Source organism: Cherax quadricarinatus, unplaced genomic scaffold (genome assembly GCF_038502225.1).
Source record: "Cherax quadricarinatus isolate ZL_2023a unplaced genomic scaffold, ASM3850222v1 Contig919, whole genome shotgun sequence".
NCBI lineage: Eukaryota > Metazoa > Arthropoda > Malacostraca > Decapoda > Parastacidae > Cherax > Cherax quadricarinatus.
Window position 1 is genome coordinate 23,167 of NW_027195945.1, and position 26,834 is coordinate 50,000.

At 47.9% G+C, this 26,834-nt stretch overlaps 1 protein-coding gene across 1 annotated transcript in view; it reads left to right on the forward strand.

The window, feature by feature from the left end:
* The window catches only part of LOC128704737 (glucose dehydrogenase [FAD, quinone]), a 60,226-nt gene that overhangs the window by 9,983 nt on the left and 23,409 nt on the right, over positions 1-26,834 (forward strand). Inside the window, exons 2-7 of the mRNA XM_070080762.1 lie at positions 17,618-17,803; positions 21,636-21,838; positions 23,170-23,359; positions 23,463-23,597; positions 24,957-25,081; positions 25,991-26,047. Coding sequence (XP_069936863.1) covers positions 17,665-17,803; positions 21,636-21,838; positions 23,170-23,359; positions 23,463-23,597; positions 24,957-25,081; positions 25,991-26,047 — 849 coding nt within the window. The 5' untranslated portion in view covers positions 17,618-17,664. The remainder of the gene's footprint in view (positions 1-17,617; positions 17,804-21,635; positions 21,839-23,169; positions 23,360-23,462; positions 23,598-24,956; positions 25,082-25,990; positions 26,048-26,834) is intronic.

The window sequence follows — 26,834 nt, forward strand, 5'->3', positions numbered from 1 at the left end:
CCCGCGGGTCAGTCTGAGACCAGACCTCAGGATAGCAACATCATCACTGTGTGGCACCGGTCTCCTTGCAAAGTGAGCACCTTGCAAGACGCTGCCCACCTGCCCATGGTTGTCATGTACCCATATACCATTCCTCACCCCTTCCTTACCCATTTCTTAGCCATTAGTTACCCGTTCCTTATTCATTCCTCACCCATTCCTTATGCATTTCTTAGCCATTAGTTACCCGTTCCTTGTTCATTCCTCACCCATTCCTTACCCATTTCTTAGCCATTAGTTACCCATTCCTTACTCATTCCTCACCCATTCCTTACCAATTTCTTAGCCATTAGTTACCCATTCCTTACTCATTCCTCACCCATTCCTTACCCATTTCTTAGCCATTAGTTACCCATTCCTTACTCATTCCTCACACATACCTTACCCATTTCTTAGCCATTAGTTACCCATTCCTTACTTATTCCTCACCCATTCCTTACCCATTTCTTAGCCATTAGTTACCCATTCCTTACTCATTCCTCACCCATTCCTTACCCATTTCTTAGCCATTAGTTACCCATTCCTTACTCATTCCTCACCCATACCTTACCCATTTCTTAGCCATTAGTTACCCATTCCTTACTCATTCCTCACCCATTCCTTACCCATTTCTCCAGCTTAGGATATTCCCACTTAATTTTCTTCTGTGGATTAACGCCTATCACATTCAGCCTACAGAAATAATAATCATGGTGGCCTACCGGCTCTCTCAAACCCATACACACAAATATAAGATTTCTTCGGATTTTTAACTCTGGAGGGTTAGCCAGCCAGGATAACCCAAGAAAGTCAGTGTCATCAGGGACTGTCTGATTTCCATTGTGGTCCTCAGTCTTGTCCCCCAGGATGCCACCCACACCAGTCCACTAACACCCAGGATGCCACCCACACCAGTCCACTAACACCCAGGATGCCACCCACACCAGTCCACTAACACCCAGGATGCCACCCACACCAGTCCACTAACACCCAGGATGCCACCCACACCAGTCCACTAACACCCAGGATGTCACCCACACCAGTCCACTAACACCCAGGATGCCACCCACACCAGTACACTAACACCCAGGATGTGACCCACACCAGTCCACTAACACCCAGGATGCCACCCACACCAGTCCACTAACACCCAGGATGCCACCCACACCAGTCCACTAACACCCAGGATGCCACCCACACCAGTCCACTAACACCCAGGATGTCACCCACACCAGTCCACTAACACCCAGGATGCCACCCACACCAGTACACTAACACCCAGGATGTCACCCACACCAGTCCACTAACACCCAGGATGCCACCCACACCAGTCCACTAACACCCAGGATGTCACCCACACCAGTCCACTAACACCCAGGATGCCACCCACACCAGTACACTAACACCCAGGATGTCACCCACACCAGTCCACTAACACCCAGGATGCCACCCACACCAGTCCACTAACACCCAGGATGCCACCCACACACCAGTCCACTAACACCCAGGATGCCACCCACACCAGTCCACTAACACCCAGGATGCCACCCACACCAGTCCACTAACACCCAGGATGCCACCCACACACCAGTCCACTAACACCCAGGATGCCACCCACACACCAGTCCACTAACACCCAGGATGCCACCCACACCAGTCCACTAACACCCAGGATGCCACCCACACCAGTCCACTAACTGTGGAGGCCTGGTCGTGGACCGGGCCGCGGGGGCGTTGATCCCCGAAATAACCTCCAGGTAACCTCCAGGTAACACCCAGGATGCCACCCACACACCAGTCCACTAACACCCAGGTACCTACTTGCTGCTAGGTGAACAGGACAACAGGTGCAAGGAATCACGTCGAAATGTTTCTACCAGCAGGGAATCGAACCCGGGTCCACCGTGTGTGAAGCCAGAGTGTTGCCAACCAGGCCACTGGGTCACACCACTGTTTATACCACTGTTATACCACTGTTATACCACTGTTATACCACTGTTATACCACTGTGGTAAACAGTCCACACGGGTTTACATCTGGGGAGCCCAAGACTTGTCTTATCCAGCACTACTCTAAAATAAGCAAAATAAGCAAGAAAATAAGCAAAATAAGGAAGAAAATAAGCAAAATAAGCAAGAAAATAAGCAAAATAATCCAAAAATAAGCAAAATAATCCAAAAATAAGCAAAATAATCCAAAAATAAGCAAAATAACCCAAAAATAAGCAAAATAACCCAAAAATAAGCAAAATAACCCAAAAAATAAGCAAAATAACCCAAAAAATAAGCAAAATAACCCAAAAATAAGCAAAATAACACAAAAATAAGCAAAATAACCCAAAAAATAAGCAAAATAACCCAAAAATAAGCAAAATAACCCAAAAAATAAGCAAAATAACCCAAAAAATAAGCAAAATAACCCAAAAATAAGCAAAATAACCCAAAAAATAAGCAAAATAACCCAAAAATAAGCAAAATAACCCAAAAAATAAGCAAAATAACCCAAAAAATAAGCAAAATAACCCAAAAATAAGCAAAATAACCCAAAAATAAGCAAAATAACCCAAAAAATAAGCAAAATAACCCAAAAATAAGCAAAATAACCCAAAAAATAAGCAAAATAACCCAAAAAATAAGCAAAATAACCCAAAAATAAGCAAAATAACCCAAAAAATAAGCAAAATAACCCAAAAATAAGCAAAATAACCCAAAAAATAAGCAAAATAACCCAAAAAATAAGCAAAATAACCCAAAAAATAAGCAAAATAACCCAAAAAATAAGCAAAATAACCCAAAAATAAGCAAAATAACCCAAAAAATAACCAAAATAACCCAAAAAATAAGCAAAATAACCCAAAAATAAGCAAAATAACCCAAAAATAAGCAAAATAACCCAAAAAATAAGCAAAATAACCCAAAAAATAAGCAAAATAACCCAAAAAATAAGCAAAATAACCCAAAAATAAGCAAAATAAGCAAGAAAATAAGCAAAATAAGGAAGAAAATAAGCAAAATAAGCAAAAAAATAAGCAAAATAAGCAAGAAAATAAGCAAAATAAGCAAGAAAATAAGCAAAATAAGCAAAAAAATAAGCAAAATAAGCAAAAAATAAGCAAAATAACCCAAAAATAAGCAAAATAACCCAAAAATAAGCAAAATAACCCAAAAATAAGCAAAATAACCCAAAAATAAGCAAAATAACCCAAAAATAAGCAAAATAACCCAAAAAATAAGCAAAATAACCCAAAAATAAGCAAAATAACCCAAAAAATAAGCAAAATAACCCAAAAATAAGCAAAATAACCCAAAAAATAAGCAAAATAACCCAAAAAATAAGCAAAATAACCCAAAAAATAAGCAAAATAACCCAAAAATAAGCAAAATAACCCAAAAAATAAGCAAAATAACCCAAAAAATAAGCAAAATAACCCAAAAAATAAGCAAAATAACCCAAAAAATAAGCAAAATAACCCAAAAAATAAGCAAAATAACCCAAAAAATAAGCAAAATAACCCAAAAAATAAGCAAAATAACCCAAAAAATAAGCAAAATAAGCTTATTTTACAAAATCTATGGCGTTTATCTTCGTTTTTCCACAAATGTAGCAAAATGCATTGGGATCGTTCAAGCAGGCTATTTGTGAAGACCTCCAGCATATCTGGACATAAATACCAGACGAAAAAAGCAACAATTTTGTCCACTGGACATTACTGATACAACTTAATATATATTAATTCATATCGAAATATATTATTTTAATCTCTGCGAAAAATATACATTTAAATATACATATGTATTAAACTAGTGCCAGGTTGTGGCACTCGCAGTGCCAGGGTCGTAGTCACCTCGCAGTGCCAGGGTCGTAGTCACCTCGCAGTGCCGGGGTCGTAGTCACCTCGCAGTGCCAGGGTCGTAGTCACCTCGCAGTGCCAGGGTCGTAGTCACCTCGCAGTGCCAGGGTCGTAGTCACCTCGCAGTGCCAGGGTCGTAGTCACCTCGCAGTGCCAGGGTCGTAGTCACCTCGCAGTGCCAGGGTCGTAGTCACCTCGCAGTGCCAGGGTCGTAGTCACCTCGCAGTGCCAGGGTCGTAGTCACCTCGCAGTGCCAGGGTCGTAGTCACCTCGCAGTGCCAGGGTCGTAGTCACCTCGCAGTGCCAGGGTCGTAGTCACCTCGCAGTGCCAGGGTCGTAGTCACCTCGCAGTGCCAGGGTCGTAGTCACCTCGCAGTGCCAGGGTCGTAGTCACCTCGCAGTGCCTGGGTCGTAGTCACCTCGCAGTGCCAGGGTCGTAGTCACCTCGCAGTGCCAGGGTCGTAGTCACCTCGCAGTGCCAGGGTCGTAGTCACCTCGCAGTGCCAGGGTCGTAGTCACCTCGCAGTGCCAGGGTCGTAGTCAGCTCGCAGTGCGAGGGTGGTAGTCACCTCGCAGTGCCGGGGTCGTAGTCACCTCGCAGTGCCAGGGTCGTAGTCACCTCGCAGTGCCGGGGTCGTAGTCACCTCGCAGTGCCGGGGTGGTAGTCACCTCGCAGTGCCAGGGTCGTAGTCACCTCGCAGTGCCAGGGTCGTAGTCACCTCGCAGTGCCAGGGTCGTAGTCACCTCGCAGTGCCGGGGTCGTAGTCACCTCGCAGTGCCAGGGTCGTAGTCACCTCGCAGTGCCAGGGTCGTAGTCACCTCGCAGTGCCGGGGTCGTAGTCACCTCGCAGTGCCGGGGTCGTAGTCACCTCGCAGTGCCGGGGTGGTAGTCACCTCGCAGTGCCGGGGTCGTAGTCACCTCGCAGTGCCAGGGTCGTAGTCACCTCGCAGTGCCAGGGTCGTAGTCACCTCGCAGTGCCCGGGTCGTAGTCACCTCGCAGTGCCAGGGTCGTAGTCACCTCGCAGTGCCAGGGTCGTAGTCACCTCGCAGTGCCAGGGTCGTAGTCACCTCGCAGTGCCAGGGTCGTAGTCACCTCGCAGTGCCAGGGTCGTAGTCACCTCGCAGTGCCGGGGTCGTAGTCACCTCGCAGTGCCAGGGTCGTAGTCACCTCGCAGTGCCAGGGTCGTAGTCACCTCGCAGTGCCAGGGTCGTAGTCACCTCGCAGTGCCAGGGTCGTAGTCACCTCGCAGTGCCAGGGTCGTAGTCACCTCGCAGTGCCAGGGTCGTAGTCACCTCGCAGTGCCAGGGTCGTAGTCACCTCGCAGTGCCAGGGTCGTAGTCACCTCGCAGTGCCAGGGTCGTAGTCACCTCGCAGTGCCAGGGTCGTAGTCACCTCGCAGTGCCAGGGTCGTAGTCACCTCGCAGTGCCAGGGTCGTAGTCACCTCGCAGTGCCGGGGTCGTAGTCACCTCGCAGTGCCGGGGTCGTAGTCACCTCGCAGTGCCAGGGTCGTAGTCACCTCGCAGTGCCAGGGTCGTAGTCACCTCGCAGTGCCAGGGTCGTAGTCACCTCGCAGTGCCGGGGTCGTAGTCACCTCGCAGTGCCAGGGTCGTAGTCACCTCGCAGTGCCGGGGTCGTAGTCACCTCGCAGTGCCAGGGTCGTAGTCACCTCGCAGTGCCAGGGTCGTAGTCACCTCGCAGTGCCGGGGTCGTAGTCACCTCGCAGTGCCAGGGTCGTAGTCACCTCGCAGTGCCGGGGTGATAGTCACCTCGCAGTGCCAGGGTCGTAGTCACCTCGCAGTGCCGGGGTCGTAGTCACCTCGCAGTGCCAGGGTCGTAGTCACCTCGCAGTGCCAGGGTCGTAGTCACCTCGCAGTGCCAGGGTCGTAGTCACCTCGCAGTGCCAGGGTCGTAGTCACCTCGCAGTGCCGGGGTCGTAGTCACCTCGCAGTGCCAGGGTCGTAGTCACCTCGCAGTGCCGGGGTCGTAGTCACCTCGCAGTGCCAGGGTCGTAGTCACCTCGCAGTGCCAGGGTCGTAGTCACCTCGCAGTGCCGGGGTCGTAGTCACCTCGCAGTGCCAGGGTCGTAGTCACCTCGCAGTGCCGGGGTGATAGTCACCTCGCAGTGCCGGGGTCGTAGTCACCTCGCAGTGCCGGGGTCGTAGTCACCTCGCAGTGCCAGGGTCGTAGTCACCTCGCAGTGCCGGGGTGATAGTCACCTCGCAGTGCCAGGGTCGTAGTCACCTCGCAGTGCCGGGGTCGTAGTCACCTCGCAGTGCCAGGGTCGTAGTCACCTCGCAGTGCCGGGGTGCTCGTCACCTCGCAGTGCCTGGGTCGTAGTCACCTCGCAGTGCCGGGGTCGTAGTCACCTCGCAGTGCCAGGGTCGTAGTCACCTCGCAGTGCCGGGGTGATAGTCACCTCGCAGTGCCGGGGTCGTAGTCACCTCGCAGTGCCAGGGTCGTAGTCACCTCGCAGTGCCGGGGTGATAGTCACCTCGCAGTGCCGGGGTCGTAGTCACCTCGCAGTGCCGGGGTCGTAGTCACCTCGCAGTGCCAGGGTCGTAGTCACCTCGCAGTGCCGGGGTGATAGTCACCTCGCAGTGCCGGGGTCGTAGTCACCTCGCAGTGCCAGTGGGGGTGGTAGTCACCTCGCAGTGCCGGGGTCGTAGTCACCTCGCAGTGCCAGGTTCGTAGTCACCTCGCAGTGCCAGGGTCGTAGTCACCTCGCAGTGCCAGGGTCGTAGTCACCTCGCAGTGCCGGGGTCGTAGTCACCTCGCAGTGCCAGGGTCGTAGTCACCTCGCAGTGCCAGGGTCGTAGTCACCTCGCAGTGCCAGGGTCGTAGTCACCTCGCAGTGCCGGGGTCGTAGTCACCTCGCAGTGCCAGGGTCGTAGTCACCTCGCAGTGCCGGGGTGATAGTCACCTCGCAGTGCCGGGGTGGTAGTCACCTCGCAGTGCCGGGGTCGTAGTCACCTCGCAGTGCCAGGGTCGTAGTCACCTCGCAGTGCCAGGGTCGTAGTCACCTCGCAGTGCCGGGGTGGTAGTCACCTCGCAGTGCCGGGGTGGTAGTCACCTCGCAGTGCCAGGGTCGTAGTCACCTCGCAGTGCCAGGGTCGTAGTCACCTCGCAGTGCCAGGGTCGTAGTCACCTCGCAGTGCCAGGGTCGTAGTCACCTCGCAGTGCCGGGGTCGTAGTCACCTCGCAGTGCCAGGGTCGTAGTCACCTCGCAGTGCCGGGGTGATAGTCACCTCGCAGTGCCGGGGTGGTAGTCACCTCGCAGTGCCGGGGTGGTAGTCACCTCGCAGTGCCGGGGTCGTAGTCACCTCGCAGTGCCAGGGTCGTAGTCACCTCGCAGTGCCAGGGTCGTAGTCACCTCGCAGTGCCGGGGTCGTAGTCACCTCGCAGTGCCGGGGTGGTAGTCACCTCGCAGTGCCGGGGTGGTAGTCACCTCGCAGTGCCGGGGTGGTAGTCACCTCGCAGTGCCGGGGTGGTAGTCACCTCGCAGTGCCGGGGTCGTAGTCACCTCGCAGTGCCGGGGTGGTAGTCACCTCGCAGTGCCGGGGTGGTAGTCACCTCGCAGTGCCGGGGTGGTAGTCACCTCGCAGTGCCAGGGTCGTAGTCACCTCGCAGTGCCAGGGTCGTAGTCACCTCGCAGTGCCAGGGTCGTAGTCACCTCGCAGTGCCAGGGTCGTAGTCACCTCGCAGTGCCGGGGTCGTAGTCACCTCGCAGTGCCGGGGTCGTAGTCACCTCGCAGTGCCGGGGTCGTAGTCACCTCGCAGTGCCGGGGTCGTAGTCACCTCGCAGTGCCGGGGTCGTAGTCACCTCGCAGTGCCGGGGTCGTAGTCACCTCGCAGTGCCAGGGTCGTAGTCACCTCGCAGTGCCAGGGTCGTAGTCACCTCGCAGTGCCGGGGTCGTAGTCACCTCGCAGTGCCGGGGTCGTAGTCACCTCGCAGTGCCGGGGTGGTAGTCACCTCGCAGTGCCAGGGTCGTAGTCACCTCGCAGTGCCAGGGTCGTAGTCACCTCGCAGTGCCAGGGTCGTAGTCACCTCGCAGTGCCAGGGTCGTAGTCACCTCGCAGTGCCGGGGTCGTAGTCACCTCGCAGTGCCGGGGTCGTAGTCACCTCGCAGTGCCGGGGTGGTAGGGTGTCGTAGTCACCTCGCAGTGCCGGGGTCGTAGTCACCTCGCAGTGCCAGGGTCGTAGTCACCTCGCAGTGTCAGGGTCGTAGTCACCTCGCAGTGCCGGGGTCGTAGTCACCTCGCAGTGCCGGGGTCGTAGTCACCTCGCAGTGCCGGGGTCGTAGTCACCTCGCAGTGCCGGGGTGGTAGTCACCTCGCAGTGCCAGGGTCGTAGTCACCTCGCAGTGCCGGGGTCGTAGTCACCTCGCAGTGCCGGGGTCGTAGTCACCTCGCAGTGCCAGTGGGGTCGTAGTCACCTCGCAGTGCCGGGGTGCCAGGGTCGTAGTCACCTCGCAGTGCCAGGGTCGTAGTCACCTCGCAGTGCCGGGGTCGTAGTCACCTCGCAGTGCCGGGGTGGTAGTCACCTCGCAGTGCCGGGGTGGTAGTCACCTCGCAGTGCCGGGGTCGTAGTCACCTCGCAGTGCCGGGGTCGTAGTCACCTCGCAGTGCCGGGGTGGTAGTCACCTCGCAGTGCCAGGGTCGTAGTCACCTCGCAGTGCCGGGGTCGTAGTCACCTCGCAGTGCCGGGGTCGTAGTCACCTCGCAGTGCCAGGGTCGTAGTCACCTCGCAGTGCCGGGGTCGTAGTCACCTCGCAGTGCCGGGGTCGTAGTCACCTCGCAGTGCCGGGGTCGTAGTCACCTCGCAGTGCCGGGGTGGTAGTCACCTCGCAGTGCCGGGGTGGTAGTCACCTCGCAGTGCCGGGGTCGTAGTCACCTCGCAGTGCCGGGGTCGTAGTCACCTCGCAGTGCCGGGGTGGTAGTCACCTCGCAGTGCCGGGGTCGTAGTCACCTCGCAGTGCCGGGGTCGTAGTCACCTCGCAGTGCCGGGGTGGTAGTCACCTCGCAGTGCCAGGGTCGTAGTCACCTCGCAGTGCCGGGGTCGTAGTCACCTCGCAGTGCCGGGGTGGTAGTCACCTCGCAGTGCCGGGGTGGTAGTCACCTCGCAGTGCCGGGGTCGTAGTCACCTCGCAGTGCCGGGGTCGTAGTCACCTCGCAGTGCCGGGGTCGTAGTCACCTCGCAGTGCCGGGGTGGTAGTCACCTCGCAGTGCCAGGGTCGTAGTCACCTCGCAGTGCCGGGGTGGTAGTCACCTCGCAGTGCCGGGGTCGTAGTCACCTCGCAGTGCCGGGGTGGTAGTCACCTCGCAGTGCCGGGGTCGTAGTCACCTCGCAGTGCCGGGGTGGTAGTCACCTCGCAGTGCCGGGGTGGTAGTCACCTCGCAGTGCCGGGGTGGTAGTCACCTCGCAGTGCCGGGGTCGTAGTCACCTCGCAGTGCCAGGGTCGTAGTCACCTCGCAGTGCCGGGGTCGTAGTCACCTCGCAGTGCCGGGGTCGTAGTCACCTCGCAGTGCCGGGGTGGTAGTCACCTCGCAGTGCCGGGGTCGTAGTCACCTCGCAGTGCCGGGGTCGTAGTCACCTCGCAGTGCCGGGGTCGTAGTCACCTCGCAGTGCCAGGGTCGTAGTCACCTCGCAGTGCCGGGGTCGTAGTCACCTCGCAGTGCCAGGGTCGTAGTCACCTCGCAGTGCCGGGGTCGTAGTCACCTCGCAGTGCCGGGGTCGTAGTCACCTCGCAGTGCCGGGGTCGTAGTCACCTCGCAGTGCCGGGGTCGTAGTCACCTCGCAGTGCCGGGGTCGTAGTCACCTCGCAGTGCCGGGGTCGTAGTCACCTCGCAGTGCCGGGGTCGTAGTCACCTCGCAGTGCCGGGGTCGTAGTCACCTCGCAGTGCCGGGGTCGTAGTCACCTCGCAGTGCCAGGGTCGTAGTCACCTCGCAGTGCCGGGGTCGTAGTCACCTCGCAGTGCCGGGGTCGTAGTCACCTCGCAGTGCCGGGGTCGTAGTCACCTCGCAGTGCCGGGGTCGTAGTCACCTCGCAGTGCCGGGGTCGTCGTCACCTCGCAGTGCCGGGGTCGTAGTCACCTCGCAGTGCCGGGGTGGTAGTCACCTCGCAGTGCCGGGGTCGTAGTCACCTCGCAGTGCCGGGGTGGTAGTCACCTCGCAGTGCCGGGGTCGTAGTCACCTCGCAGTGCCGGGGTCGTAGTCACCTCGCAGTGCCGGGGTCGTAGTCACCTCGCAGTGCCGGGGTCGTAGTCACCTCGCAGTGCCGGGGTCGTAGTCACCTCGCAGTGCCGGGGTCGTAGTCACCTCGCAGTGCCGGGGTCGTAGTCACCTCGCAGTGCCGGGGTCGTAGTCACCTCGCAGTGCCGGGGTCGTAGTCACGTACCTAAAATTTACCTAAATACCTTTAAATGTCTTTGGCAACAAGTTTTTGGGAGGTTGACCAGTGCTATTAATTATTATTATTATTGTTGTTACTATTACTAGTAGTAGTAGTAGTAGTAACAGTAGTAGCAGTAATAGTAGTAGTAACAGTAGTCGTAGTAATAGTAGTAGTAACAGTAGTAGCAGTAATAGTAGTAGTAACAGTAGTCGTAGTAATAGTAGTAAAAGTAGTACCAGTAATAGTAGTAGTAACAGTAGTCGTAGTAATAGTAGTAGTAACAGTAGTAGCAGTAATAGTAGTAGTAACAGTAGTCGTAGTAATAGTAGTAGTAACAGTAGTCGTAGTAATAGTAGTAGTAACAGTAGTCGTAGTAATAGTAGTAGTAACAGTAGTCGTAGTAATAGTAGTAGTAACAGTAGTCGTAGTAATAGTAGTAGTAACAGTAGTCGTAGTAATAGTAGTAGTAACAGTAGTCGTAGTAATAGTAGTAGTAACGTAGTAATAGTAGTAGTAACAGTAGTCGTAGTAATAGTAGTAGTAACAGTAGTCGTAGTAATAGTAGTAGTAACAGTAGTCGTAGTAATAGTAGTAGTAACAGTAGTCGTAGTAATAGTAGTAGTAACAGTAGTCGTAGTAATAGTAGTAGTAACAGTAGTCGTAGTAATAGTAGTAGTAACAGTAGTCGTAGTAATAGTAGTAGTAACAGTAGTCGTAGTAATAGTAGTAGTAACAGTAGTCGTAGTAATAGTAGTAGTAACAGAAGTCGTAGTAATAGTAGTAATAACAGTAGTCGCAGTAATAGTAGTAGTAACAGTAGTCGTAGTAATAGTATTAACAGTAGTCATAGAAGTAGTAGTAGTAGTAGTAGTAGTAGAAAAGTAGTAGTAGTAGTAGTAGAAAAGTAGTAGTAGTAACAGTAGTCGTAGTAATAGTAGTAGTAACGGTAGTCGTAGTAATACTAGCAGTAACAGTAGTCGTAGTAATAGTAGTAGTAACGGTAGTCGTAGTAATACTAGCAGTAACAGTAGTCGTAGTAATAGTAACAGTAGTAGTAACAGTCGTAGTGATAGTAGTAGTAACAGTAGTCGTAGTGATAGTAGTAGTAACAGTAGTCGTAGTGATAGTAGTAGTAACAGTAGTCGTAGTGATAGTAGTAACAGTAGTCGTAGTGATAGTAGTAACAGTAGTCGTAGTGATAGTAGTAGTAACAGTAGTCGTAGTGATAGTAGTAGTAACAGTAGTCGTAGTGATAGTAGTAGTAACAGTAGAAGCCTCAGTGGTAACAACAGTAGCAGCAGTAGCAATAGCAATAGTATTATTAATAGTATTAATAGTACTAGTAGTAGCAATAGTAATAATGCAAGGTCAGTATTGTGACTATCTGCGGATGGCTATCAGTTAAAGACTTGTCTCACCTGACATCCTCAAGACGGATATCCTTAGATCAAAGTACATTCTGAGAGCGACACACAGCATCTGGTCTCTCAACCTATGGGAATACCATCCAGTAGCTGGGGATACCATCCACTAGAAGGGAATACCATCCAGTAGCTGGGGATATCGTCCACTAAAAGGGAATACCATCCAGTAGCTGGGGATACCATCATCTAGAAGGGAATTACATCCACTATCTGAGGTGTCAACTTTACTCGTGGTCACTCCCTCAGTCATGATAGTAGGTGGTCAGTACCTCAGTCATGATAGTAGGTGGTCAGTACCTCAGTCATGATAGTAGGTGGTCAGTACCTCAGTCATGATAGTAGGTGGTCAGTACCTCAGTCATGATAGTAGGTGGTCAGTACCTCAGTCATGATAGTAGGTGGTCAGTACCTCAGTCATGATAGTAGGTGGTCAGTACCTCAGTCATGATAGTAGGTGGTCAGTACCTCAGTCATGATAGTAGGTGGTCAGTACCTCAGTCATGATAGTAGGTGGTCAGTCCCTCAGTCATGATAGTAGGTGGTCAGTACCTCAGTCATGATAGTAGGTGGTCAGTACCTCAGTCATGATAGTAGGTGGTCAGTACCTCAGTCATGATAGTAGGTGGTCAGTACCTCAGTCATGATAGTAGGTGGTCAGTACCTCAGTCATGATAGTAGGTGGTCAGTACCTCAGTCATGATAGTAGGTGGTCAGTACCTCAGTCATGATAGTAGGTGGTCAGTACCTCAGTCATGATAGTAGGTGGTCAGTACCTCAGTCATGATAGTAGGTGGTCAGTCCCTCAGTCATGATAGTAGGTGGTCAGTACCTCAGTCATGATAGTAGGTGGTCAGTACCTCAGTCATGATAGTAGGTCAGTACCTCAGTCATGATAGTAGGTGGTCAGTACCTCAGTCATGATAGTAGGTGGTCAGTCCCTCAGTCATGATAGTAGGTGGTCAGTACCTCAGTCATGATAGTAGGTGGTCAGTACCTCAGTCATGATAGTAGGTGGTCAGTACCTCAGTCATGATAGTAGGTGGTCAGTACCTCAGTCATGATAGTAGGTGGTCAGTACCTCAGTCATGATAGTAGGTGGTCAGTACCTCAGTCATGATAGTAGGTGGTCAGTACCTCAGTCATGATAGTAGGTGGTCAGTACCTCAGTCATGATAGAAGGTGTTCAGTACCTCAGTCATGATAGTAGGTGGTCACTCCCTCAGTCATGATAGTAGGTGGTCACTCCCTCAGTCATGATAGTAGGTGGTCAGTCCCTCAGTCATGATAGTAGGTGGTCAGTCCCTTAGTCATGATAGTAGGTGGTCAGTACCTCAGTCATGATAGTAGGTGGTCAGTACCTCAGTCATGATAGTAGGTGGTCAGTACCTCAGTCATGATAATAGGTGGTCAGTACCTCAGTTATGATAGTAGGTGGTCAGTACCTCAGTCATGATAGTAGGTGGTCAGTCCCTAAGTCATGATAGTAGGTGGTCAGTACCTCAGTCATGATAGTAGGTGGTCAGTCCCTCAGTCATGATAGTAGGTGGTCAGTACCTCAGTCATGATAGTAGGTGGTCAGTACCTCAGTCATGATAGTAGGTGGTCAGTACCTCAGTCATGATAGTAGGTGGTCAGTACCTCAGTCATGATAGTAGGTGGTCAGTACCTCAGTCATGATAGTAGGTGGTCAGTCCCTCAGTCATGATAGTAGGTGGTCAGTACCTCAGTCATGATAGTAGGTGGTCAGTACCTCAGTCATGATAGTAGGTGGTCAGTCCCTCAGTCATGATAGTAGGTGGTCAGTACCTCAGTCATGATAGTAGGTGGTCAGTCCCTCAGTCATGATAGTAGGTGGTCAGTACCTCAGTCATGATAGTAGGTGGTCAGTACCTCAGTCATGATAGTAGGTGGTCAGTCCCTCAGTCATGATAGTAGGTGGTCACTCCCTCAGTCAAGATAGTAGGTGGTCAGTCCCTCAGTCATGATAGTAGGTGGTCAGTACCTCAGTCATGATAGTAGGTGGTCAGTACCTCAGTCATGATAGTAGGTGGTCAGTACCTCAGTCATGATAGTAGGTGGTGAGTACCTCAGTCGTGATAGTACGTGCTCAGTACCTCAGTCATGATAGTATGTGGTCAGTCCCTCAGTCATGATAGTAGGTGGTCAGTCCCTCAGTCATGATAGTAGGTGGTCAGTACCTCAGTCATAATAGTAGGTGGTCGGTACCTCAGTCATGATAGTAGGTGGTCAGTACCTCAGTCATGATAGTAGGTGGTCAGTACCTCAGTCATGATAGTAGGTGGTCAGTACCTCAGTCATGATAGTAGGTGGTCAGTACCTCAGTCATGATAGTAGGTGGTCAGTACCTCAGTCATGATAGTAGGTGGTCAGTACCTCAGTCATGATAGTAGGTGGTCAGTACCTCAGTCATGATAGTAGGTGGTCAATACCTCAGTCATGATAGTAGGTGGTCAGCACCTCAGTCATGATAGTAGGTGGTCAGTACCTCAGTCATGATAGTAGGTGGTCAGTCCCTCAGTCATGATAGTAGGTGGTCAGTACCTCAGTCATGATAGTAGGTGGTCAGTACCTCAGTCATGATAGTAGGTGGTCAGTACCTCAGTCATGATAGTAGGTGGTCAGTCCCTCAGTCATGATAGTAGGTGGTCAGTACCTCAGTCATGATAGTAGGTGGTCAGTACCTCAGTCATGATAGTAGGTGGTCAGTACCTCAGTCATGATAGTAGGTGGTCAGTACCTCAGTCATGATAGTAGGCGGTCAGTACCTCAGTCATGATAGTAGGTGGTCAGTCCCTCAGTCATGATAGTAGGTGGTCAGTCCCTCAGTCATGATAGTAGGTGGTCAGTACCTCAGTCATGATAGTAGGTGGTCAGTACCTCAGTGATGACAGTAGGTGGTCAGTACCTCAGTCATGATAGTAGGTGGTCAGTACCTCAGTGATGACAGTAGGTGGTCAGTACCTCAGTCATGATAGTAGGTGGTCAGTACCTCAGTCATGATAGTAGGTGGTCAGTACCTCAGTCATGATAGTAGGTGGTCAGTACCTCAGTCATGATAGTAGATGGTCAGTACCTCAGTCATGATAGTAGGTGGTCAGTACCTCAGTCATGATAGTAGGTGGTCAGTACCTCAGTGATGACAGTAGGTGGTCAGTACCTCAGTCATGATAGTAGGTGGTCAGTACCTCAGTCATGATAGTAGGTGGTCAGTACCTCAGTCATGATAGTAGGTGGTCAGTACCTCAGTCATGATAGTAGATGGTCAGTACCTCAGTCATGATAGTAGGTGGTCAGTACCTCAGTCATGATAGTAGGTGGTCAGTACCTCAGTCATGATAGTAGGTGGTCAGTACCTCAGTCATCATAGTAGGTGGTCAGTACCTCAGTCATGATAGTAGGTGGTCAGTCCCTCAGTCATGATAGTAGGTGGTCAGTACCTCAGTCATAATAGTAGGTGGTCAGTCCCTCAGTCATGATAGTAGGTGGTCAGTACCTCAGTCATGATAGTAGGTGGTCAGTACCCCAGTCATGATAGTAGATGGTCAGTACCTCAGTCATGATAGTAGGTGGTCAGTACCTCAGTCATGATAGTAGATGGTCAGTACCTCAGTCATGATAGTAGGTGGTCAGTACCTCAGTCATGATAGTAGGTGGTCAGTACCTCAGTCATGATAGTAGGTGGTCAGTACCTCAGTCATGATAGTAGGTGGTCAGTACCTCAGTCATGATAGTAGGTGGTCAGTACCTCAGTCATGATAGTAGGTGGTCAGTACCTCAGTCATGATAGTAGATGGTCAGTACCTCAGTCATGATAGTAGGTGGTCAGTACCTCAGTCATGATAGTAGGTGGTCAGTACCTCAGTCATGATAGTAGGTGGTCAGTACCTCAGTCATGATAGTAGGTGGTCAGTACCTCAGTCATGATAGTAGGTGGTCAGTACCTCAGTCATGATAGTAGCTGGTCAGTACCTCAGTCATGATAGTAGGTGGTCAGTACCTCAGTCATGATAGTAGGTGGTCAGTACCTCAGTCATGATAGTAGGTGGTCAGTACCTCAGTCATGATAGTAGGTGGTCAGTACCTCAGTCATGATAGTAGGTGGTCAGTACCTCAGTCATGATAGTAGGTGGTCAGTACCTCAGTCATGATAGTAGATGGTCAGTACCTCAGTCATGATAGTAGGTGGTCAGTACCTCAGTCATGATAGTAGGTGGTCAGTACCTCAGTCATGATAGTAGGTGGTCAGTACCTCAGTCATGATAGTAGGTGGTCAGTACCTCAGTCATGATAGTAGGTGGTCAGTACCTCAGTCATGATAGTAGGTGGTCAGTACCTCAGTCATGATAGTAGGTGGTCAGTACCTCAGTCATGATAGTAGATGGTCAGTACCTCAGTCATGATAGTAGGTGGTCAGTACCTCAGTCATGATAGTAGGTGGTCAGTACCTCAGTCATGATAGTAGGTGGTCAGTACCTCAGTCATGATAGTAGGTGGTCAGTACCTCAGTCATGATAGTAGGTGGTCAGTACCTCAGTCATGATAGTAGGTGGTCAGTACCTCAGTCATGATAGTAGGTGGTCAGTACCTCAGTCATGATAGTAGGTGGTCAGTACCTCAGTCATGATAGTAGGTGGTCAGTACCTCAGTCATGATAGTAGGTGGTCAGTACCTCAGTCATGATAGTAGGTGGTCAGTACCTCAGTCATGATAGTAGGTGGTCAGTACCTCAGTCATGATAGTGGGTGGTCAGTCCCTCAGTCATGATAGTAGGTGGTCAGTACCTCAGTCATGATAGTAGATGGTCAGTACCTCAGTCATGATAGTAGGTGGTCAGTACCTCAGTCATGATAGTAGGTGGTCAGTACCTCAGTCATGATAGTAGGTGGTCAGTACCTCAGTCATGATAGTAGGTGGTCAGTACCTCAGTCATGATAGTAGGTGATCAGTACCTCAGTCATGATAGTAGGTGGTCAGTACCTCAGTCATGATAGTAGGTGGTCAGTACCTCAGTCATGATAGTAGGTGGTCAGTACCTCAGTCATGATAGTAGGTGGTCAGTACCTCAGTCATGATAGTAGGTGGTCAGCACCTCAGTCATGATAGTAGGTGGTCAGTCCCTCAGTCATGATAGTAGGTGGTCAGTCCCTCAGTCATGATAGTAGGTGGTCAGTACCTCAGTCATGATAGTAGGTGGTCAGTACCTCAGTCATGATAGTAGGTGGTCAGCACCTCAGTCATGATAGTAGGTGGTCAGTACCTCAGTCATGATAGTAGGTGGTCAGTACCTCAGTCATGATAGTAGGTGGTCAGTACCTCAGTCATGATAGTAGGTGGTCAGTACCTCAGTCATGATAGTAGATGGTCAGTACCTCAGTCATGATAGTAGGTGGTCAGTACCTCAGTCATGATAGTAGCTGGTCAGTACCTCAGTCATGATAGTAGGTGGTCAGTACCTCAGTCATGATAGTAGGTGGTCAGTACCTCAGTCATGATAGTAGGTGGTCAGTACCTCAGTCATGATAGTAGATGGTCAGTACCTCAGTCATGATAGTAGGTGGTCAGTACCTCAGTCATGATAGTAGGTGGTCAGTACCTCAGTCATGATAGTAGGTGGTCAGTCCCTCAGTCATGATAGTAGGTGGTCAGTACCTCAGTCATGATAGTAGGTGGTCAGTACCTCAGTCATGATAGTAGGTGGTCAGTACCTCAGTCATGATAGTAGGTGGTCAGTACCTCAGTCATGATAGTAGGTGGTCAGTACCTCAGTCATGATAGTAGGTGGTCAGTCCCTCAGTCATGATAGTAGGTGGTCTGTACCTCAGTCATGATAGTAGGTGGTCAGTACCTCAGTCATGATAGTAGGTGGTCAGTACCTCAGATTAATAAATCTAAATATTGTCTTATTGCAGACATCGGCCCAGAGAACGACCCAAGACGACCACGTCAAGCATTAAAGATGGGACGACCCACCAGGGCTTTAGGTGTCATTCCTACCACCTTGCTACGACTACTGGTCACAGCTCTCCTGAGGGAGGTAGGAGACGACCACTATGACCGCCTCCACGACCTGGCTCCAGAGTACGACTTCATCATAGGTGAGCTTTGATGCTGGTACGAAAGCTCTTCATCCAGGAACTGGAACGACCCATTACGACAGACAGGTTTTTAAAAAAAGCTCTTCGCTTTTATAAGTAGATAAAGCTCTACACAGAGTGAAACATGACTTGATAAAGCTCTACACAGAGTGAAACATGACTTGATAAAGCTCTACACAGAGTGAAACATGACTTGATAAAGCTCTACACAGAGTGAAACATAACTTGATAAAGCTCTACACAGAGTGAAACATAACTTGATAAAGCTCTACACAGAGTGAAACATGACTTGATAAAGCTCTACACAGAGTGAAACATGACTTGATAAAGCTCTACACAGAGTGAAACATGACTTGATGAAGCTCTACACAGAGTGAAACATAACTTGATAAAGCTCTACACAGAGTGAAACATGACTTGATGAAGCTCTACACAGAGTGAAACATGAGTTGATAAAGCTCTACACAGAGTGAAAAATGACTTGATAAAGCTCTACACAGAGTGAAACATGACTTGATAAAGCTCTACACAGAGTGAAACATGACTTGATAAAGCTCTACACAGAGTGAAACATAACTTGATAACGCTCTACACAGAGTGAAACATGACTTGATAAAGCTCTACACAGAGTGAAACATAACTTGATAACGCTCTACACAGAGTGAAACACGACTTGATGGAGCTCTACACAGAGTGAAACATGACTTGATAAAGCTCTACACAGAGTGAAACATAACTTGATAACGCTCTACACAGAGTGAAACATGACTTGATGGAGCTCTACACAGAGTGAAACATGACTTGATAAAGCTCTACACAGAGTGAAACATGACTTGATGAAGCTCTACACAGAGTGAAACATGACTTGATAAAGCTCTACACAGAGTGAAACATAACTTGATAACGCTCTACACAGAGTGAAACATAACTTGATAACGCTCTACACAGAGTGAAACATGACTTGATAAAGCTCTACACAGAGTGAAACATGACTTGATAAAGCTCTACCAGAGTGAAACATGACTTGATAAAGCTCAACACAGAGTGAAACATGACTTTATAAAGCTCTACACAGAGTGAAACATGACTTGATAAAGCTCTACACAGAGTGAAACATGACTTGATAAAGCTCTACACAGAGTGAAACATGATAAAGCTCTACACAGAGTGAAACATGACTTGATGAAGCTCTACACAGAGTGAAACATGACTTGATAAAGCTCTACACAGAGTGAAACATGACTTGATGAAGCTCTACACAGAGTGAAACATGACTTGATAAAGCTCTACACAGAGTGAAACATGACTTGATAAAGCTCTACACAGAGTGAAACATGACTTGATGAAGCTCTACACAGAGTGAAACATGACTTGATAAAGCTCTACACAGAGTGAAACATGACTTGATAAAGCTCTACACAGAGTGAAACATGACTTGATGAAGCTCTACACAGAGTGAAACATGACTTGATAAAGCTCTACACAGAGTGAAACATGACTTGATGAAGCTCTACACAGAGTGAAACATGACTTGATAAGGCTCTACACAGAGTGAAACATGACTTGATAAAGCTCTACACAGAGTGAAACATGACTTGATAAAGGTCTACACAGAGTGAAACATGACTTGATAAAGCTCTACACAGAGTGAAACATGACTTGATAAAGCTCTACACAGAGTGAAACATGACTTGATGAAGCTCTACACAGAGTGAAACATGACTTGATAAAGCTCTACACAGAGTGAAACATGACTTGATGAAGCTCTACACAGAGTGAAACATGACTTGATAAAGCTCTACACAGAGTGAAACATGACTTGATAAAGCTCTACACAGAGTGAAACATGACTTGATGAAGCTCTACACAGAGTGAAACATGACTTGATAAAGCTCTACACAGAGTGAAACATGACTTGATAAAGCTCTACACAGAGTGAAACATGACTTGATGAAGCTCTACACAGAGTGAAACATGACTTGATAAAGCTCTACACAGAGTGAAACATGACTTGATGAAGCTCTACACAGAGTGAAACATGACTTGATAAAGCTCTACACAGAGTGAAACATGACTTGATGAAGCTCTACACAGAGTGAAACATGACTTGATAAAGGTCTACACAGAGTGAAACATGACTTGATAAAGCTCTACACAGAGTGAAACATGACTTGATAAAGCTCTACACAGAGTGAAACATGACTTGATGAAGCTCTACACAGAGTGAAACATGACTTGATAAAGGTCTACACAGAGTGAAACATGACTTGATGAAGCTCTACACAGAGTGAAACATGACTTGATGAAGCTCTACACAGAGTGAAACATGACTTGATGGAGCTCTACACAGAGTGAAACATGACTTGATAAAGCTCTACACAGAGTGAAACATGATAAAGCTCTACACAGAGTGAAACATGACTTGATGAAGCTCTACACAGAGTGAAACATGACTTGATGAAGCTCTACACAGAGTGAAACATGACTTGATGAAGCTCTACACAGAGTGAAACATGACTTGATGAAGCTCTACACAGAGTGAAACATGACTTGATGAAGCTCTACACAGAGTGAAACATGACTTGATAAAGCTCTACACAGAGTGAAACATAACTTGATAAAGCTCTACACAGTGAAACATGACTTGATGAAGCTCTACACAGAGTGAAACATGACTTGATGGAGCTCTACACAGAGTGAAACATGACTTGATAAAGCTCTACACAGAGTGAAACATAACTTGATAAAGCTCTACACAGAGTGAAACATAACTTGATAACGCTCTACACAGAGTGAAACATGACTTGATAAAGCTCTACACAGAGTGAAACATGACTTGATAAAGCTCTACACAGAGTGAAACATGACTTGATAAAGCTCTACACAGAGTGAAACATGACTTGATAAAGCTCTACCAGAGTGAAACATGACTTGATAAAGCTCAACACAGAGTGAAACATGACTTGATAAAGCTCTACACAGAGTGAAACATGACTTGATAAAGCTCTATACAGAGTGAAACATGACTTGATAAAGCTCTACACAGAGTGAAACATGATAAAGCTCTACACAGAGTGAAACATGACTTGATGAAGCTCTACACAGAGTGAAACATAACTTGATAAAGCTCTACACAGAGTGAAACATGATTTGATGAAGCTCTACACAGAGTGAAACATGACTTGATAAAGCTCTACACAGAGTGAAACATGACTTGATAAAGCTCTACACAGAGTGAAACATGACTTGATAAAGCTCTACACAGAGTGAAACATGACTTGATAAAGCTCTACACAGAGTGAAACATGACTTTATAAAGCTCTACACAGAGTGAAACATGACTTTATAAAGCTCTACACAGAGTGAAACATGACTTGATAAAGCTCTACACAGAGTGAAACATGACTTGATAAAGCTCTACACAGAGTGAAACATGACTTGATAAAGCTCTACACAGAGTGAAACATAACTTGATGAAGCTCTACACAGAGTGAAACATGACTTGATAAAGCTCTACACAGAGTGAAACATGACTTGATAAAGCTCTACACAGAGTGAAACATAACTTGATAAAGCTCTACACAGAGTGAAACATGACTTTATAAAGCTCTACACAGAGTGAAACATGACTTTATAAAGCTCTACACAGAGTGAAACATGACTTGATAAAGCTCTACACAGAGTGAAACATGACTTGATAAAGCTCTACACAGAGTGAAACATGACTTGATAAAGCTCTACACAGCGTGAAACATGACTTGATAAAGCTCTACACAGAGTGAAACATAAAGCTCTATGCAGAAGCTTCACTGCACTCTAATTCACTTGACAGTTGGCGGTGGTACAGCTGGAAGCGTCGTGGCTTCCAGGTTGGCGGAGGAGACCAACTGGAAGGTCCTTCTGCTGGAAGCTGGAAGCAAGCAGCCAGCAGAGAGCAGAGTACCAGCACTCAACTTCCTCTTGTTCCAGAGTGACGCAGACTGGAACTACCGCTCACAGCCACAGCAACATGCACTCAAAGCTTACAAGGATAATGTGAGAACAAGTAATATTTACCCACTGTTTCTTTTCCGATATATTTTGACACTATAAAAGGCTCTTCCGGTTATTTTCGAAGGCTTTCGAAGCCATTATCATACAGGACATTATTTAAAAATCCTTGTGTCAGCTATTTCGTTCAGTTTCATAGAAAAATTCCTCTTATATTTCCATCTTTTTGACTGATGATGGCTCTTGGTGATCTGGAAAACCTTGGGCAGTAATAATAATAATATTTATACCTACATGGTACAACTTATACAGACCATAGCTCACACCTATGACATACTATATAGAAAGTTCCTGGTTATGTAGAGCATTTCCCACAGCTTAGGTTAATTTTGTACCCTGGATGCTACCCACACCAGTCACCTAACACCCAGGTACCTACTTACTGTTACGTTGCAGGGTTCGAGTCAAAGATCCTGGCTCCGCCTCTTTACTGGTGGCTACTACGTCCACTCTCTCCCTGCTCCATGAGCTTGATCATACCTCTTCTTAAAGCTATGTATGGATCCTGCCTCCACTACATCACTTTCCAGATTGTTCCACTTCCTGACAACTCTGTGGCTGAAGAAATACTTCCTAACATCCCTGTGACTCATCTGAGTCTTCAACTTCCAGTTGTGTCCCATTGTTGCTGTGTCCCCTTGTTGCTGTGTCCCCTTGTTGCTGTGTCCCCTTGTTGTTGTGTCCCCTTGTTGTTGTGGGCCCTTGTTGTTGTGTCCCCTTGTTGCTGTGTCCCCTTGTTGCTGTGTCCCCTTGTTGCTGTGTCCCCTTGTTGCTGTGTCCCCTTGTTGTTGTGTCCCCTTGTTGTTGTGGCCACTTGTTGTGTCCCCTTGTTGCTGTGTCCCCTTCTTGTTGTGTCCCCTTGTTGCTGTGTCCCCTTGTTGCTGTGTCCCCTTCTTGCTGTGTCCCCTTCTTGCTGTGTCCCCTTCTTGCTGTGTCCCCTTCTTGCTGTGTCCCCTTCCTGTTGTGTCCCCTTCTTGCTGTGTCCCCTTCTTGTTGTGTCCCCTTCTTGCTGTGTCCCCTTCTTGCTGTGTCCCCTTCTTGCTGTGACCCCTTCTTGCTGTGTCCCCTTCTTGATGTGTCCCCTTCTTGCTGTGTCCCCTTCTTGCTGTGTCCCCTTCTTGCTGTGTCCCCTTCTTGCTGTGTGTGTGAGTGTGTGTTTGTGTGTGTGTGTGTGCAAAACAGATTCCCAAACAATGACACTAAACCACATAAGATACAAACACAGTTCGAGGCCTTTCGCTTCCTGAATACATCCTTCATCAGGAGCAACACCAAGTTACAACAGACATACAGATGCTTATAAAATTTCTTGACAGTCGGTACCATACCCTCGAGGCTTCGGAGCCGGTGGATCGTCATCCATCAACTCAATGATCTATATTCGTGGCAACAGGAGAGATTTCGACCAGTGGGAAGAGATGGGTAACCCAGGTTGGGGCTACGATGATCTGCTCCCATTCTTCAAGAAGTCTGAAGACTACAGAGGAGGAGTAAGCCAGGAAGCAGGTGAGTGTACAAGTGTATATATATTTCTGGCGTTTGCAGTGCTTCTCTAATATAAATAATTGCTTTCTAGATAAATAGTCCAAGGCTATTTTTATTTCTTCAGAGGGGTACCATGGGTATGGTGGGCCACAGACCATAGAGAACAAGAGATGGAATTCGTCAATAGCTGAAACCTTCCTGAAGGCTGGACGGGAGCTGGGTTATGCTGAGTCTGACCCCAATGGACCAGAACAGATTGGTAAGTGTTTGAGATTGTTCGGTTGTTTATATGTCTCTCTGAGATGTGTATATCTCAGTGTATATACACTGAGAGGTGTATATCTTAGTGTATATGCACTGAGAGGTGTATATCTCAGTGTATATACACTGAGAGGTGTCTATCTCAGTGTATATACACTGAGAGGTGTATATCTCAGTGTATATACACTGAGAGGTGTATATCTCAGTGTATATACACTGAGAGGTGTATATCTCAGTGTATATGCACTGAGAGGTGTATATCTCAGTGTATATACACTGAGAGGTGTATATCTCAGTGTATATACACTGAGAGGTGTATATCTCAGTGTATATACACTGAGATGTGTATATCTCAGTGTATATACACTGAGAGGTGTATATCTCAGTGTATATACACTGAGAGGTGTATATCTCAGTGTATATACACTGAGAGGTGTATATCTCAGTGTATATACACTGAGAGGTGTATATCTCAGTGTATATACACTGGTAGTTTACATTAATCAGTATTTTAGGTATTAAAGTATTCTTGACTGGTGGTGTACAGGTGACCTGCAGCCTTAATGACCCTGGTGTAGTAGATAGACTTTAAACCCCATTAACCAACCAACCAGTCTTAATGACCCTCGTGTAGTAGATAGACTTTAAACCCCATTAACCAACCAACCAGTCTTAATGACCCTCGTGTACTCGATAGGCTTTAAACCGCATTAACCAACCAACCAGCCTTAATGACCCTCGTGTAGTAGATAGACTTTAAACCCCATTAACCAACCAACCAGTCTTAATGACCCTCGTGTAGTAGATAGACTTTAAACCCCATTAACCAACCAACCAGCCTTAATGACCCTCGTGTAGTAGATAGACTTTAAACCCCATTAACCAACCAACCAGTCTTAATGACCCTCGTGTAGTAGATAGACTTTAAACCCCATTAACCAACCAACCAGTCTTAATGACCCTCGTGTAGTAGATAGACTTTAAACCCCATTAACCAACCAACCAGTCTTAATGACCCTCGTGTAGTAGATAGACTTTAAACCCCATTAACCAACCAACTAGTCTTAATTACCCTCGTGTAGTAGATAGACTTTAAACCCCATTAACCAACCAACCAGTCTTAATGACCCTCATGTAGTAGATAGACTTTAAACCCCATTAACCAACCAACCAGCCTTAATGACCCTCATGTAGTAGATAGACTTCAAACCCCATTAACTAACCATCCAGTGAATATACCAGTATATACAAAGATATATACGCTGGTGGCAGTTTACAGGCATATAACAATAATTAGCTCTCTATTATTATTATTATTATTATTATTATTATTATTATTACTATTACTGCGTTGCAGGTTTCTCTATAATAGACGTTACAGCCAAGAATGGAAGGAGATGGTCAACAGCTGATGCCTTTCTCAAACCTGCGGCACTCAACTCTCCCAACCTTCACGTCGTTCTTAATGCCCATGTAACCAAGGTATACTTTATACGTACCCTTCATAGGTACATTTTTCTAAACGTCTTAACCACCTCAACAACCCCTCCTCAACATCACCTCAATAACCCCTCCTCAGCCCTCTGGATAATACTTTTAGTAACCCCCAGCATCTCCTTCTAATCTGTAAGCTATGGATTCTATGCATTATATTCACCTCGTACATTGCCCTCAGACATGACATCTCCACTGCCTCCAGCCTCCTCCACTGCCTCCAGCCTCCTCCATTGCCTCCAGCCTCCTCCACTGCCTCCAGCCTCCTCCACTGCCTCCAGCTTCCTCTTCCACTGCCTCCAGTCTCCACCACTACCTCCAGCCTTCTCCTTGTTACAACATTCACCAACCATGCTTCACACCCATATAATAGTGATGGTATAACTATACTCTCATACATTCCCCTCTTTGCTTCCATGGACAAAGTTCTTTGTCCCCTCAGACTCCTAAGTGCACCACTCACCTTTTTACCCTCTTTAATTCTATGATTCACCTCATCTTTCATAGACCCATCCGCTGACACGTCCACTCCCAAATATCTGAATACATTCACCTCCTCCATACTCTCTCCCTCCAATCTGATATCCAATCTTCATTATCTAATTTTGTTATCCTCACCACCTTACTCTTTCCTGTATTCACCTTTAATTTTCTTCTTTTGCACACCCTACCAAATTCATCCACCAACGTCTGCAACTTGTCTTCAGAATCTCCCAAAAGCACAGTGTCATCAGCAAAGAGCAACTGTGACAACTCCCACTTTGTGTTAGATTCTTTATCTTTTAACCCCATATATATATATATATATATATATATATATATATATATATATATATATATATATATATATATATATATATATAGATATATACACATATGTATCTATAATCTTTGCAGGTCTTGTTTGACGAGGAGAATAATGCTGTTGGTGTGAACTTTGAACTAGAAGGCAAGGTATGTCGTGTGTATGTGTTGTATATAATGTGTATATTGTACATATTGATCTATATTTGTGTTAGTCATCTAGTCAAGGAAGATAGGCACCCGTGGGTCTGACCAGGAAGTGGGTGGGTGACCACACACACACACACACACACACACACACACACTCACACACACACACTCACACACACACACTCACACACACACTCACACACACACACACACAAATACACTCACACACACACACACACACACTCACACACACACACACACACACACACACACACACACACACACACACACACACTCACACACACACACACACACACAACACACACACACACAACACACAACACACACACACACACACACACACACTCACACACACACACACACACACACACACTCACACACACACACACACACACACACACACTCACACACACACACACACACACACACACACACTCACACACACACACACACACACACACACACACACACACACACACACACACACACACACACACACACACACACACACACACACACACACACACACACACACACACACACACACACACACACACACACACACACACACACACACACACACACACACACACACTCACACACACACACACACACACACACACACACACACACTCACACACACACACACACACACACACACACACACACACACACACACACACACACACACACACACACACTCACACACACACACACACACACACACACACACACACACACACACACACACACACACACACACACA